At 40.3% G+C, this 15001-nt stretch overlaps 2 protein-coding genes across 2 annotated transcripts; both read right to left on the minus strand.

Annotated features, from left to right (window-relative positions):
* Positions 1 to 9223: 9223 nt before the first annotated feature.
* Positions 9224 to 11210, minus strand: LOC110166118 (nucleoredoxin-like protein 1). The gene is made up of 4 exons (XM_020931317.2): positions 11096 to 11210; positions 10062 to 10309; positions 9673 to 9762; positions 9224 to 9560 (listed from the first exon to the last, which is right to left on the minus strand). The coding sequence occupies exons 2-4, from the start codon at positions 10295 to 10297 to the stop codon at positions 9224 to 9226; spliced, it is 663 nt and encodes a 220-aa protein (XP_020786976.2). The 5' UTR covers positions 10298 to 10309; positions 11096 to 11210.
* Positions 11211 to 12295: 1085 nt separating this feature from the next.
* LOC110166117 (nucleoredoxin-like protein 1) lies at positions 12296 to 13388 on the minus strand. The gene is made up of 3 exons (XM_020931316.1): positions 13153 to 13388; positions 12982 to 13071; positions 12296 to 12671 (listed from the first exon to the last, which is right to left on the minus strand). The coding sequence occupies exons 1-3, from the start codon at positions 13386 to 13388 to the stop codon at positions 12296 to 12298; spliced, it is 702 nt and encodes a 233-aa protein (XP_020786975.1).
* Positions 13389 to 15001: the final 1613 nt, after the last annotated feature.

The following is a 15001-nucleotide window of genomic DNA, read 5'->3' on the forward strand; positions in this document are numbered from 1 at the left end:
CTACTCACTGTTTTCCAGAAGGCCTATAGAGCTAAAATTAAAACATACACCTCTATCAATATTGAATAAACCAGAAAGTAAAAAAAAAACAAAAAAAAAAAAACAGCCTTTCTGTAACATAGTTTATACCATTAAAAGGCAATGCTATTTGTAGTTATATCCTTGTTGTTCCTGGGTTACTTTTATTACCATTCAACACAATGAGCCTTGGTACTTGTTACAAGTCTACTGGTCTTTTATACAAATAAGATCTACTGAGCCTTGTTTAAAAAAGCAATAATGCATGTTACAAGTTTGGCTCTTCTGCACATATCCCCAGACAATAGAAGTGGCACGTGAGAAAAAGAGCAGGCTGTGATGGCGAGGCAGCGGAGTGGCACAATGGCGGAGAGAGAAACCGAGATAACTATTGAACAATCGTCTCTACACTAAAGTCCCTCAATCTGCTGTTACCATGGTGACAGGCTATAGCACGGTGCAGCCGAGAAGGAGACAGCGACATGTGTGTTCGCGCGCGGCTTCGAGTGAGAGCGCACGCGAGCGAGGGAACGTGTTTTACGTCCTTAATTAGCCAGCAGCAAAACCGGCATCTCTGACCCATGAAAGCGCAGACAACACACACACAGAAGGGGAGAGGAGGAGGAGAGAGTGCGCTAGGCTAGCGCTGTAGTAGACCACTTCCCAGTAATGTTGAATAAATGATGGTGTGTGGAGATGAGCCCTTTGCCTGGCAGGGGTAATGAGGTAAACAGTACGGTGAGAGCGCTGGTGATCGGAGGGCCAGCGCTGCGCTGTGGAGGTATACGAGGAACATAACATAACGGGATGTACAGGCTGAGAAAGGAAAACATTACAGACAGTTTCCTTAATAGCATCGACTGAACTCTTGCACATAGAAGCAGCTGGACAACATGTAGCCTACGACTGTCATTTTATAGCCTCGCTCTGCATCAGGGCAAGACAAAATGACCTCAAATCATTTAAAGTAGCTAACTGAACATTTTAGATGAAGTATTAACAATTTAGTCTATATAATTTCTCAATTGTCCAGGAGTGGTTTTCAATCGGACGGAACTGCTCTGAGGAACTGATACTACCCTAAGGAAAAACATGGTGAGTTTGAGGGTATAACTCCTCCCTTAGGGCATTACAGGCTGTAAATTCTAGCTCCTCAGCCCAGTATCCTTCAGAATGGAAATGGTCTCCGGATAACAAGTAAAACATCTCTATTTCACAAAACATTGTCCAGATGGCTACTGTTGAAACACCGATTAATATGTTTAGTTTGTCATAGTTCACTGGAAGGGCTAGTATAATAAATATGCCCAGTTAACAATGTTTCCTAAAAGCTAAGAGGTCTCGACTAAAGCAAGAGCTTTATGACACTGGCCCAAAACTGCAATGTCAGAAACCCATTTACTTAACAATCGCCACAAACAGTAATTCATTATTTTATTCATGTGATTTGATTCTCCTTTTCTTTCCTTACGGTACCACCTCCAGTTGGCCTGTATACTTTTGTCCATGTCCATATGTGCACAGGCATCATTTTTATTTGCTCATATGCATTTGCTTTGTCTTCTTGTTAGGTAATGACGACCGGCAGATTTAGGTCACTCTTCAACAAATGTCCAACATCCATTCAAAGACGCTTACACACATCATGCACGGACAAGCGAAAGCAGCTGAGTACAAGAAAAATGGAGACCTCTGCCTTTTTCTTTAGGTCCACTGAACCAACAAGAGGTAATAAATGCCCCAGGACCACGCATGTAAACAAACCCGTTCATAATAGATACATAGACTTGCAAGTACGCACAGTGTCATCTCCAAAACCCTTATGGCAGCATGTTCTTTTGCTCCAACCCCCTTCTCCTCCTGCCTCCTGCACACAGACACACACGCACACTCACACACAGCCCGGAGAGTGCATGAAAGTAGAGCAAGGACACTGATGGGCCCTGACAAAGCCACACACCCCTGATCGCAGCACCATGCTCCCAGCCTCAAACCAAAATCCAGCCCCGGGCCAACCAACGGCCTACTTGGATGAGCAGGATCCCAGTCAGAGCGAGTGCATGTGAACAAAGCCTAGAGAAAATTGGATTACACAAGCATTAATGTAACTGTATGCATTATCTACATACTAATTATGGAACATTTCAAGTGTAGGGCTGCTGCAACTAACACTTCATTTATTGTGGCAATTATTTTTTTCAATTAATTGATGTTAGGATTGTGAAAGGCCTGTTAATATGAGATTTTCACAAGACATGACGAGATGAAGTTGAAGAGAACAGAATATATTTATGACCTTTTTTCATTAATATCACAAATTTTACTAATTTCCTGCATCATTTAATGTTATTCCTCAGCTGTATCAATCATAAAAAAACGCTTTTTTCAGTATGTTTTGGAGTGTGAACATTCAGAAAACAATTATTCCATTACTAAATTAGTTGACAAGTATTTCAATAATCAATTAGTTGCGATTTATTGATGAACTTATTTCAGCCCTAAGATAATAGCAAATACACCGAATTTGCTGCTTTTCCTGCTTTCATCTGTATACAGTGCAATGCCAGTGGTCATTATAAAGTATAGCTTCCAAAATGGTTTCATTTTCCTATCAAGAATCAATTCAAAACATAACTTAGTGATACAGAATACACTGCACTGACTTTACATCTTACTTAATGCAAACCAGGGGTGAAATTGATGTCAGGATGTTGGTGTTTAAGAAGATGGCTCCCTGTATCTGATGGATTGCATTGATTGCAAAGGCCATGTCCATGTTCTATCATCATAATTAACTCAAATGGTGACTCCTGCTCCAGTATAGTTACAACAGAAAGCATCTAGTGTCAAAAGTGGGTAACTTATTTGATTCATAGTCAACCAGCCTGGATCTGTCATAAAACTAAATGTTCACAAAACATATAAATTGTTATTATTACGATGTGAAACTGTGGAGATTAGTGTATAGCCTTTACATAATCCTCTTATGTATAATAATGCCTTTTGCTTGCATTGGCTAGTTTTTTTTTTTTTCCACCAAAAGACTCAGCCTTATATGTAGGAAAATAAAATGACACAAAATATTTCTGCAGCATGATCTCTGTATTCAAAGTGTACAGTAGCAGTTAACCAGGCTTAAGATGTAGCTATAACTAATCACATTTTATAGATTTTTGTTTGGTGTCTTTACCCTCACAGTGCAAGAGCATTGGCCATTTAATCATACAGTGCTTTTAAAAAATACAAGAAAATACTTGTAATATTACATTTTCAAAAATCAATATACATTCAAAACTAATGTGTTGCATTGTCTGTGTTTGCTGGAGCAGAACAGGGCTCAGTACAGTGGATTTTTACAGAAAGAAGAACCCTCATTTGCTCCACAGTTTTGAGAAGGCTGCAGTGCAGATGTGTCTTTGAGTAGCATATTTGTCAAATTATCAGCTCATGAAGTAATTTGTTTGAAGGTTTGTTTTATGGTTAATTAATCTATTCTTCATAGTCTCATTCTCAGGTCTGGTGAATGATTTCATGAATTGTTTTAATACTGGTTGGGAAATTGAGTAAAATGGGAGCTTGTCAGTTTATTTGAATTATTGGTTACATTCCAGTTACAGCTGAGTCCCATCAGTTACAGCCCTATCCCGTAGTAGTCCCTCAACACTTGAACATGAGAAAGGTATGACGGAGAGTGTGTTTTAAGCAGGTCCCCAGGGCGCGCCTACCCACTGCAGTCAAAGCACTTATGGGGTTTTAGAGCCTCCATGTTTGTCTGGTCGATTCCTGACTCTGGGGAACAGAGGTGTCACACTCTGTCAATCAATTAGGAGTTCCAGAGAGGGACTGTGCAGGGACAGAGAGTGTAATGCCAAGTTCAAGTTATTGTACAGTAATCAAAGCCTAAAATGATGACAGAAATTTGTCCAGTTTCAAGTAGAGGGTCAACAATCAGATTTTCTTCCATCTGAATCCATGAATTTACTAAACTGCAAAAGTAAAGTGGAGACTGACAGATTAAAAATTCGTCATATTTTGTGCTGTCTTTATTCTTTCTCTGTTTTGGCCCTACGTTTTAAACTACACTTATTCAGTCCTCACCTACCAAGTGTGAGTGAATTTATACAAGTAGGCTATAACCTAATCTTAAACCTCATACCAGATTGATGTAGCACTCTGAATCGAGTTCTTCACTCGATATCACAATAATCTCGCTGCGCAAGGTTAGCCTAATCTAGTTCGCCTCCTCCAGAAATGATTTAGAACAAACTAATTATACCTATACAAGCCTACATCGACATACTTCATTCAGATGGGCCCACTTAACAGCCGATTTCAAATTATTTCATCGATTTATTTTACATTTTATTGTTCTATGCACCTTAATCTAACAATCGGGAGAGGTGAAGAAACACCAGTGATGCTGACACAACGCTACATTTAAAAGTTATGCCTACAACTTCACACCCAATTAACTGCACACAGCACTTCGTGCGTATTAAATATTTTTTGAATATAAGATGTAAATTAGCCTTAAAATCGTCTTAAATGACAATAGTCGCAAAGTAACTTCTGGGCTTCTGACTTACCACATTATTTTTGTAGATTTATGGAAAGGTGCAGCTGCTCCAGGGCCTGGATCAGTCACGTGTGGCGTCGTCACTGTGCGTAAAAGAGCGTACGGCGCGCTGTGGCACGCGTGAGTGAGAGGGCTCATCACAGGATGTATGAGTGCTACAAGGGTAACTATCTTCTTTTCTCCATGTTTGTCTATACCTCACTCTAGTAATATTACAGACTTCTCTAGGATTTTTATTTCTCAATTGTTTTGATCTCAACTCTTTATACGCCTAGCTAGCTGCATGTAGCTGTTTGTTATTAGCATATAAAATAGTAAATTTGCCACAAAAAGAGTGGGTATCATAACAATTATTCATGTGTTTTCGTATAGCATTGAAAATTAGACAGAGCACTTTCGTTGTCCAATATAATCTCAATGAGTTGCCCATATCTGTATGTATGAATAATACATGAGCCCCACACAACCACATTTTAAGACCCAGCTGTTGCCTTTTTCAGACATCCCAGTGGGCTATACCAACTTGCAATGTGCCAAGAAGACTTTTTCCATATAATATAATGTATAGGGTTGAGGTAAATCTACCTGGGACTTTGATGCATTGACCTGTGCACCATGTGTCTTGTCAGTCAAATCTAATAATCCAACACGTGAATTTGGGAGATTTAGCAAAAACTCTTCTTTTTCATCATTTTATTTCATTATACCTTTAAATATATGTTAGTCGCAACACACTAGTCACAACAGCATGAAAATTCAGTTTAGCCAGTTGCCTCAAAATCCAAAATTCAAATCCAAATCTTGTCTCTTGCATTCATTCTCTCCACAACCACTGTCCCACGCCTCACGCCTGTCTTCCTCCACTGACCCAGTCCTCTCTTCCCCTCTCTAAAATATTGATAGCAGACTCTCACTCCAGTCTCTCTTTCCGCTCAGGTTCCCATCCGCGGTGAATCAGCAAAGCAAACGAAAGCAACCGATGAAGGCCTTTATATGTGAGTCCAGACTTACACCCAATCTCACTGCAGCTGGGGCAACACAGATGCCGCAACAACAACAAAAAAAACTGCTCAATAATCAACATTAGATCCACCTGGGACTACCCCGTCTCGTATGGCGTTGTGGGACACCCTGGATTATTAGGCCACTTTTCTCATTGCACTCCTCTGTGTCTTATCACGTGCACATTAATATTTCATACGCCTTACACTCACTCATAGTGACTCTGTTTAATAGCTCCAGTATTGTATAGTGAGCTGCAATAGGTTGTGTAGCTGAGGTTTGTGATTTAGTACACCTCTAGTAAACACTTAATTTTCACTTCAATTTCATTTCCCCAAATCAACATCATATTATGACAAGCATGCATAAAGATTATAAAGAATGCTCCCATGTAGATAAAACAAAAAATTAAGATCTTGTAAAATATAAAATTAATAATGTTATTGATTTAAGATCACATTGCCCATCCCAGTCACATATAGTGTCATCAAGTGTCTAGCTTATTGACATCATACAAAAATGCTTCCATTTCTGGATACTTTACAAATCCATATGAGATAGCTGATCATGTAAAATGAACTGAAACTGAGAGAACTAAATGGTAGAGCAATTATCTATGCCATAATTCATGGGGCAAAAACAAGACAAACATGACCTATCTTTGCAGACACATAGGATTTAAACCATAGCAAGTCAACATTAAGTTTTTTGGGGTTTTTTTTCTAGCATGTAATGCCTGTGCACAATGAGGCTACCAGCCGCTCTTTCATCATTGGCTTTTAACAATTGAGTAGGCGTACACAATTATCTCTGTATTTTGATGCTGAACATTGTAATTGTCTCCTGTCTTGCTGTCTAAGCTAAGTAAAATAGTAAATGTCTACCCTTGATAAGGCCCATGCAGAGGAGCACATCACATCCCTGGCCCTGCCTGATCAAATGGCCCTTGACAACAGCAGCAGCAAAGGACGCAGGGCACCTCAGCTGTCTTCCCAAGCATTGATCATGTACGTGCACAAGTGGAGAAGGATACGTACAAGAGGGGCGGGGTGCATCCTCATAGCCTATATCCATATCTTACCCTCAGTCCTCCGGTTTCCCTCCTCCTCTTCCTCGTGCTGCTCTCTCACTGCGTCTCCCGCATGCCGTCTCGAGCGTCCGCGCCCTCACCCACTCATCTTCCGTCCTCCTCCCTTTCCTCCAGATGCATGAAATATGAATCAAATATTCAATAGCAAACGGCGGTGGCTCGGTGCGTGGGTCTTCAGACGAGCAAGGCAGTCACTATGAGGCGGTCATTAGCGACAACAACTGGGCGTTCTCTTTCCAGTTTACAGTAGCCCTCCCTAAGCGTCCTGTCGAGGCTCGATGTCTTCCCTGCTGCGCTGTGTGACCGTGCGTCACGTTGGTATCACAATTCCCACGGGTTTCATGCCCAGAGATGATACGGGCCTGGTATAGCTCCGGTGCATACGACGAGAAATGAAAATACAACGAACAATGCTAATTAAGGTAGAAGGCGCGCATTGTGCATCGATAGGTCTCATTTGGACTTGCCCATTGTTGGTGTTCTACGCGCTCGTGCTCTTACATCCATGCAGTAAACGGCAAAAGAGCGTCGACGTGATCCCCATATCCTTGAAGAATCGTGATAAGGCGCAGCACATCAGGATAGATGAGCCGCGGATTTTTCAACCAGAAGAGACAAAGGCGCTGAAATAAATTATAAAGATGAAAATAATTAAAGGACAAAAGCACTGGCTGAGGTCTAGAGATACGGGTTCTTGCTTCTGGCCTCGCCTTGCATCCGTCCCTCTCTGCTTTCTCTCTCTCCCTCCCTCTCTCTGTATCTCCATCCGCTAGTCCCGCTTGTTGCGCGTTCTGCACTCGAGAGCGCGCAACTTGTGTGCGTATGCGCGCGTGTGTGTGGCGCTTGCATGTAGAGCGAGGGAGGCAGAAAAACGAGAGTGAGGCAGAGCCTCGTCTATATTATCAGGGTTTGTCTGAGTGAGCAACTATAAGCTGCTGTGGTTGCAAGAAAGAGCCGTGGAATAAGTTGAGGCTATGTTGATTTGCCCGTGTCTGCTGCTCACCTCGGATACTTTGAACAATCCTGCTCTCTCTCACCTGTCAGCACTGTTCAAGTTTCCTCCATCTTAATCTTCTTCCTGGTAGGGATCAATTAGATGTGGGTGTTATGCCTATTGTCCATAAAGCCCTGTCAACACTTTAAATACTGAAGGATTCTTTTTTGATAAATGCACAATTACTAGAGTTTTTACAGTCCCCAAAATAGAATTTATTATACCCTGGTCCACATACTTTTCATTAGCATAAAAGAAGCATTGTATTGTAATCTTTAATTGGAATATTTTACGTGCCACCAAACAAGCTATGGCTTTGCACATTCTGATGTTGAATTTGTCAGGACTGGAGACTGTCATAAAGTGTGTTTATGGCATCAGACTGTGATGTACATCACCTTGTCACAGTTTAAATCCCTGTTGTCAATCAGATGCCTCCTCCTTTCTTCACCCCTGATCTGATCATTTGTTACCACTTTGGCAGCCCGCTATTGCTGTTTATAGACACATCTGTTAAAGGAACCAAACCCTCTCTGAGATATCACCTGCTGCATACTAATTAGTTCGACTGCACAAAGCAGGTTACATATGCAAGGAGGATACATCATCTTTAGTGTCAATGAAAATGACTCATACTCAGTGTTGTTTAGAGGCACAAACTCTTTTAAATACTTCTGATTGCCCATAGACAATAAAGAGGAATACAGCTTCATCAACATTTAAGCAAACCTTGAAAATAAAACAAACAAAACATTTTAGTTCTAACTCATAATCGGGTGGTTCATGCTTTTGACTGTATGTATGTTCATGTATGACCCACATTAGGGGAGTAGTGATAAAAATCTGTAAATGGTTGAATTATATCCTTGGGGGCCATAAAACAGGCTATAATAGCCAGACTTGGATCAGACCTAACCTTGGCATGACGACTTTCTTGGCAGCATTCAAAGACTAAAAAACAGCGTATAAACTGGGGTCAGCAACAGTTAGCAGCATTCACCGTTCCTGTTACATTATTTTATTGGATGTTGGCACATCTATCCTCTTCTCTGAAGCTACAGCAGTGAGACAGGCACAGTGAGAAGCAGAGCTGTTAAAAGACAGATCTCCCTCTCTCTTTGACATTTCTCTTCTTTAAAACAGTGTTTGCAAAGAACATTTTTATTTACAAGAAATGTTCACAAATCACATTTCTTTTTGGGATGTTGCAAATCGACTACTATTTGATTGATGCCCTTTGCTTTGCCTTTACTTTCCTTTACTTAAAGCAACTCCAAATATAGGCCTTATGTAAATGTGAAGTCAGAGAAAGCAGCAACATTTCTTCATTAAGTTCCATACATTTATCCCCCTGACTTCATTACTCTATAGCAGTACAATGGTTTTATGGCAGATGAAGCTATTTTGTTACATTAAATATGGCGTATGCCTTTGAGTCCTTTGGAGAAGCTTCATGACCTTCTCACATCTGTTTAAAAGACCAATTACTGCAGCGTTAGGGACCTCTTCAGTCACTAATAATGTGCTATTTTCTTGGCCTCTGTCACCAAGGTGACTCTGTTCCACCATCTCCTCCTCCTCCATCCGCCTCTGCATCTTTTCTCCTTCCCCATCTTCCACGCTGCTCCTTCTTCTTGTTTTCCACCTTGTACTTGAGTCTCCTCACAGGGTCACTCAAGCTCCTCATTGACTTCTCGCTGATGTCGTCACTGATCATAAAGTTTCTGTCAATGATTTCGGCTGCCTCCTGCCAGTTCTTGTAGCAATCTGGACCCAAGTGCAGTATCTCCTCCACTGCATTTGGGGTAAGTACAGAGCTGTCGGGGCGCAGGACAACCACTGTGGGCACCTTCTCTATTTTAAACATGGCTTCCAACTCCCTGTGGAGTGCATATTTGTATATAGAGTTAATTTACCCTTACACTAAAATGTGTTTGCATTACATTCAACCACCAGCAGATTGGGTACACAGCTTTGACCAGTCGCGCTCACCTCCTGTAGGGGTCCTCGTAGGCCAGAAACAAGCATTTCTTGGGTAGCTCTTGGAGAAAGCTGTCCTGGTCGTCCTCTGACTGGTCCATGCTGGAAAAAAATGTTTTTGAATACATCGGACTAACGTCATGCAGGTGATGCTATTCTTTTTAAGGAGTTCAAAGTCGGGGAAAATATATTTGATTAACAATTAATGTGTCATATTTAAGAAAAAGATCATAAAAAAGATAGACATACTGTAGTAGTAATAGTAAAATGGCCTGATATAACAGAATCACGTATATTACTAATGCCCAAACACACTTCTGTTCAACAGAGACATGTGAAATCTCAGAGAGTTCTAGTCAGTCATACATAATAGATATGATCTGTCGGTGTGGTTGTTAAACCTGATGTAGAGCAGGACCAGCTGAGCCGAGCGCTCCACATAGAACTCGTCTGTGAGTCGTTTGTAGAAGTCACTGAGCGCTGGAGCAAACTCCTGGCACCTGTCACAAGCTGCTGAACCAAAGAACAGCAGCAGGATGCGGTTCTGCAGACGATTCACTATCTCCCGCTCCGTGTCCAGTTCATCCTGGTCCCTGTTGTTTTTAACCAAGACCCGGTTGATAAACAGGTCCACCATGATCACTGGTCTCTAGTATGGGATGATATGATGGAAAAATAACACATTAGGCATAGCATTATGACCATATGATTTACCCTCACTGTTACACCTAGGGAATTGGCTGTCAAACTTGCCAAAAGGTCCTCATCAACCACCAGAAATCATGTACTCACTCACCCACCATACTTTGGTAGGCAAAGTGTCCAAAATATATGACAAAACCATATCCACTAGTTGGAGCTGGAATCAAAGCGCTCTGCTACATGAGCCACTGCAGTAGGCTAGTATCTCTAAAGCTGCAACCAAATTTTAATGACAAAACAGTGGAGAACCAGTAATAGATGTATTTGGAGAGGATGCGTATTCAACAGACAACCCCATATAACACAATTCCCAAAGAAGTTAAAGCTGGACCGGATAAATAGTGCTGACATACTGGGCTATGCACTTAAAGAATTCCAGTGGTCATAATGTTATGCTCGATTGAGGTGACAAGCCTTAGGTTGTAAGTGTTTTTCTTTGTGTCCCTAGAAATGAAAGAAAAGAGCTATTTGCATCCATAATGTTACATAATCTGGTAATTTAGCAATTTAATAGCTATATTGAACAGAGTAATTTATACAGTAATTGCTCTTATTGTTCATTTAGCTTAACACTATTCAATGTAGATCTCAGGTGAGGTACAGTGTTTTTATTGGTATTTAGGGTCAAATATGAATTAAACAACTATAATGTAAAAGTCTAGATTTGTTTTAGTATTCTGTTTATGAACATACCTAGCATACTATCGAATCCTCTAATCCTAAATGTGCTTACCTCAATGTTATCTCCGATTGTGGCAGCAGCAAATCCACCATAAAAAACGCCAAGATGTCTCTGTCTCAACTCTTTGTGAATCGTACAAGACTCACTAACAAGGTGGTCACTTAATGTTTTGATTTGTTCACTGGCCACAGCTCCTGTCCATGCTGCTTGCACTGCCTCTGTGTGTGTGTGTGTTGCCTTTGTGTGTGTGTGAGGAGGGATTGAGAGACAAGGTGACAGCGGGACGGGCACATGCAGTCCTCACAGCCTGTACTTATCAGGGCTCATGAGTAGCAGCACAAATGAGTGAATCACTGATTTAAACACAAAAGGCCAGTCACAGTGAGACCTTTATTTCTTACTCACCAATGAACAGAAAGCACAGGAAGCTTTTGTCATATACTGGTGTGGACCCATTCACTGGTCACATGTGCAGCTGCATACTAAATAATAAATTGTACTGACTGACATGAAAATACTGAAAACAAGTTACCCATGATATCATCACCAGGCTGTACAAAAACATACATAATAAGCCATATCAACTTGACACATAGTGTTGAATATAGTTCATGCAATCTTCACATAAAACTTACTAAATAGAGCAGAGTAAGTGCCAGCACTTACGTGCTACGACATTACAATATCTGCCATTACAGGACTTCGAAATAATTCACTTCAAAGGGAACACAGCAGTTTTATCCTTGTACTTAAGGGGCATAAGAGCATGATGTAAGAGATTTGATGAATCAATTCATGTTACTTCATTTTTTTATTGTAGCATTGAAATACTGGTGTAGCTCACTACACCCTCTAGTGGTGTAATGTAACAAATCTAAATATTGGGCTTAAAGGTCCTACATTTTGCATCATTCATCATAAAGCATGAGTTAGAAAAGGTTACACTAAACTGCTAAAGGCCACACTGTCCAGATCAGTTAATGCAAAAAAAAAAAAAAAAAAAAGAGTCTGACAATAGATGAACTTTAGAAACAAAGAGGAGCATCCTGGATGACCAAAAGGTTTAAGCTAAAAAAAAAAAAAAAAAATCAATATAATGTCAGACCTTGAACAAAGCTGAATGTCCTATTTAGTTGTTTTTGGCAATAAAATACCACAACAAATAGTTATTGAAATTAGTCTGAATCATCTGAATTTATTCAGGGAGATTTAATCTCCTTGATTCGGTATTATCATGGACAGAGCATGTCTTTAAAGGAATCTCCACCTTCCTTTATTATCTCCGTCTTTTCTCATTGAGTCCCAGGCTCTGTCTGGTTCTTCCTCCTCATCTTGTGCTCTGCCTTTGGTCCATGGTTTCCACCATCTCTTCTTCCTTTTGTCGTCCTCTGTCTTGTACTTGAGCCGTCGCACAGGGTCAGTGGCTGTGCGTAAATTGAGGTTGTCAAACTCCTCGTTCAGCATGAAGCTCCTCTCCACTATACCTGCAGATTCCTGCCAGTTACTAAAACAGTCACAGCCGTACTGTTGAATTTCTTGTACCGCGTTTAGAGAAAGAACAGAGCAATCAGGGCGAAGAACCACCACTGTTGGTACTTCTGTAATCTTAAACATGGCCTGTAGTTCCCTATGAGAGAGGATACATACGTCAATATTTCACCATCTCCAGCATGTGGACTTTTATTCCCCAGAGTTGCTCTACAGATATAATATTACATAGTGCTTTGTAAATTACATTATAGCCCCATATTGACTTAAACTACCTAGTCCACACAATTAGGCAAATGGCAGTTTTCCTGGGCCATATTGTGACTGGATTTGGCACATGTCACTTATTTATATGTAAGGCATATTATTAAGTTTAAATTGCTCAGAGAGCCTGTTACTCATCCAGGTTTTCACTACAAATGAAAACATCTATTGTGTCAAATGCTCACTGTCTGTATGGATCTTCAAAAGGCAAGAACAGGGTCTTTTTGTGAAGATCTTTGAGAACTCTCTCCTGCTGCTCCTCTGTTTGGTCCATGCTAAAGAAAGATAGAATTTGTGTATTTTAGGACATTCAAGATAAATGAGTACAAGAGAATATATAAGAGAGAAAACCAAACCTGATATAGATGAGAGCCAGCAGTTTGGGGTATTCGATGTACGCTGGATCCTTTAACCTCTTGAAGAAATCAGTGAGGATAGGCACAAACTCCTGGCACTTGGTACTGTCGGCTGCTGCGAAGAACAACATGAGGATACGGTTCTCCAGGATCCCAGTGATCTCTCGCTCTGTGTTCAGTTCATCCTGGTCCCAGTTGTTTTCCACCAGGACTCGCTCCAAAAACATGTCCACCATGATCCCAGATAAGATCACAACCAGAGGAAGGGGCCTAATAAATATGTGAAGAACACTTGTCAGAATAAAATCTACACAGCAACAAAAATGTGTCTTAAAATAGCAGATTTCACATTATGGTGGTATTAACTTGATGCTAAGCGTCTCTCTCTCTCTCTCTCTCTCTCTCTCTCTCTCTGAAAATGTCTAAAATTTTGCATAATATATTAAACAACCTTATTTTATGAAATATCCTAGATATCTTACAATATCCAAACAGAAATCTCCACACGTCCAAAGGGAATGAGCTGAACGGCGTTGCTATGGCAATCATTATTCCAGTAAAGGCACTCCAAATTAAAATTAACCAACATTTAGCACAAGCACAAATATGTTAACAATATGTTCAATAAATAATCCAAAACAAAGGAACACAAGAAGAGGATTGGACCTGTGTTTTGAGTTGTGCATTTCAAAAAGTACAAAGTCTAATAAAATTAAGCAAGAACGTCCTCACAGCAAGCCATCTTTAGCCTCCAGTCCTATCCAATTGTGCTTATAGCTCACGTCAGAAGTAATCAGTGTAGGATTTCTGAATGCCTAACACCAACAGAAACCTTGTTACTGGTTTATTTTCAGAACAGCTGCAGTTTTTATAATAACGCAATCTCATACTCTTGGTAAATCTTTTTTTTTCCAAAGATGATGCAACAAACATCTGGAGTGGTGATCAGGCTCAGAACACAGTGCAGAGGTCTGTATATTACAGCAACAATTTGTGTTTATAAATGTATAATGCATAGTCATTTAAAAGCATCATTTTCTGTAGACTTGAGTGTAAATTTTATTTCTTGAGGTTACAGATTCCCTGGCAACTCGGAAGTCAAATTTGCCTTTGAGTATATTTCGGTAATCCCAAGTATAGTAGGGTATAGTTAAATAAAAATGTATTTAATATAATTCAGAAGCCAAAACCTATGAGAATTGCATTTGTGCAGCAGAAATAACAACAGCTCAGAGAATGGTTTTATCTGTGGTGCCCAGCCTGTATTTTACTTTCGCTGCAGACGCTGTGGGCTGAGAATTGACAGCGATAACCTCACAAATGAGATTTGGCTGCGTAGCTTTAAGCTGTGCCAGATCTATTTGAGACACTGGACTTGAAACTTGTGCAAGAAAAATGTTTGAAACTGAGCAGCATCTTGGGCGCCTAACTGGAGGATTTACTATAGTCCAGCAAAAGGTCAAACCCCACACTGCACATTTAGAGAAGTTATTTCACAATTATCTGGATTACTTCTGATGTTAATCAATAGCTCTTGATGTATTGGCTTATACCAGCAGTGCAGCCATGTTCTGTTCATTACTGTATCATTACACATAGGCCTGTCACATTAAGCACTGTACAGAGCCATTGTTCAGTAACATGGCAAATGGACAATATTTTCAGGAAAAATACTTTTTCTAATTTAGGTCTTATGTCAAGACCCCAGTCGGGTCTTGTATTGTTTTAGCAGTATGTGACCATGTGAACTGCATGGAGAGTTGTGAAATAACATAGTATGAGTCATAACATAACACATATGACATAATATAAGACTTATTTTTACTGTGACAGAACTAGGCATGGGATG

The sequence above is a fragment of the Boleophthalmus pectinirostris genome, unplaced genomic scaffold (assembly GCF_026225935.1).
Source record: "Boleophthalmus pectinirostris isolate CB_2022bp ecotype Guang Dong unplaced genomic scaffold, ASM2622593v1 HiC_scaffold_22, whole genome shotgun sequence".
Taxonomy (NCBI): Eukaryota; Metazoa; Chordata; class Actinopteri; order Gobiiformes; family Gobiidae; genus Boleophthalmus; species Boleophthalmus pectinirostris.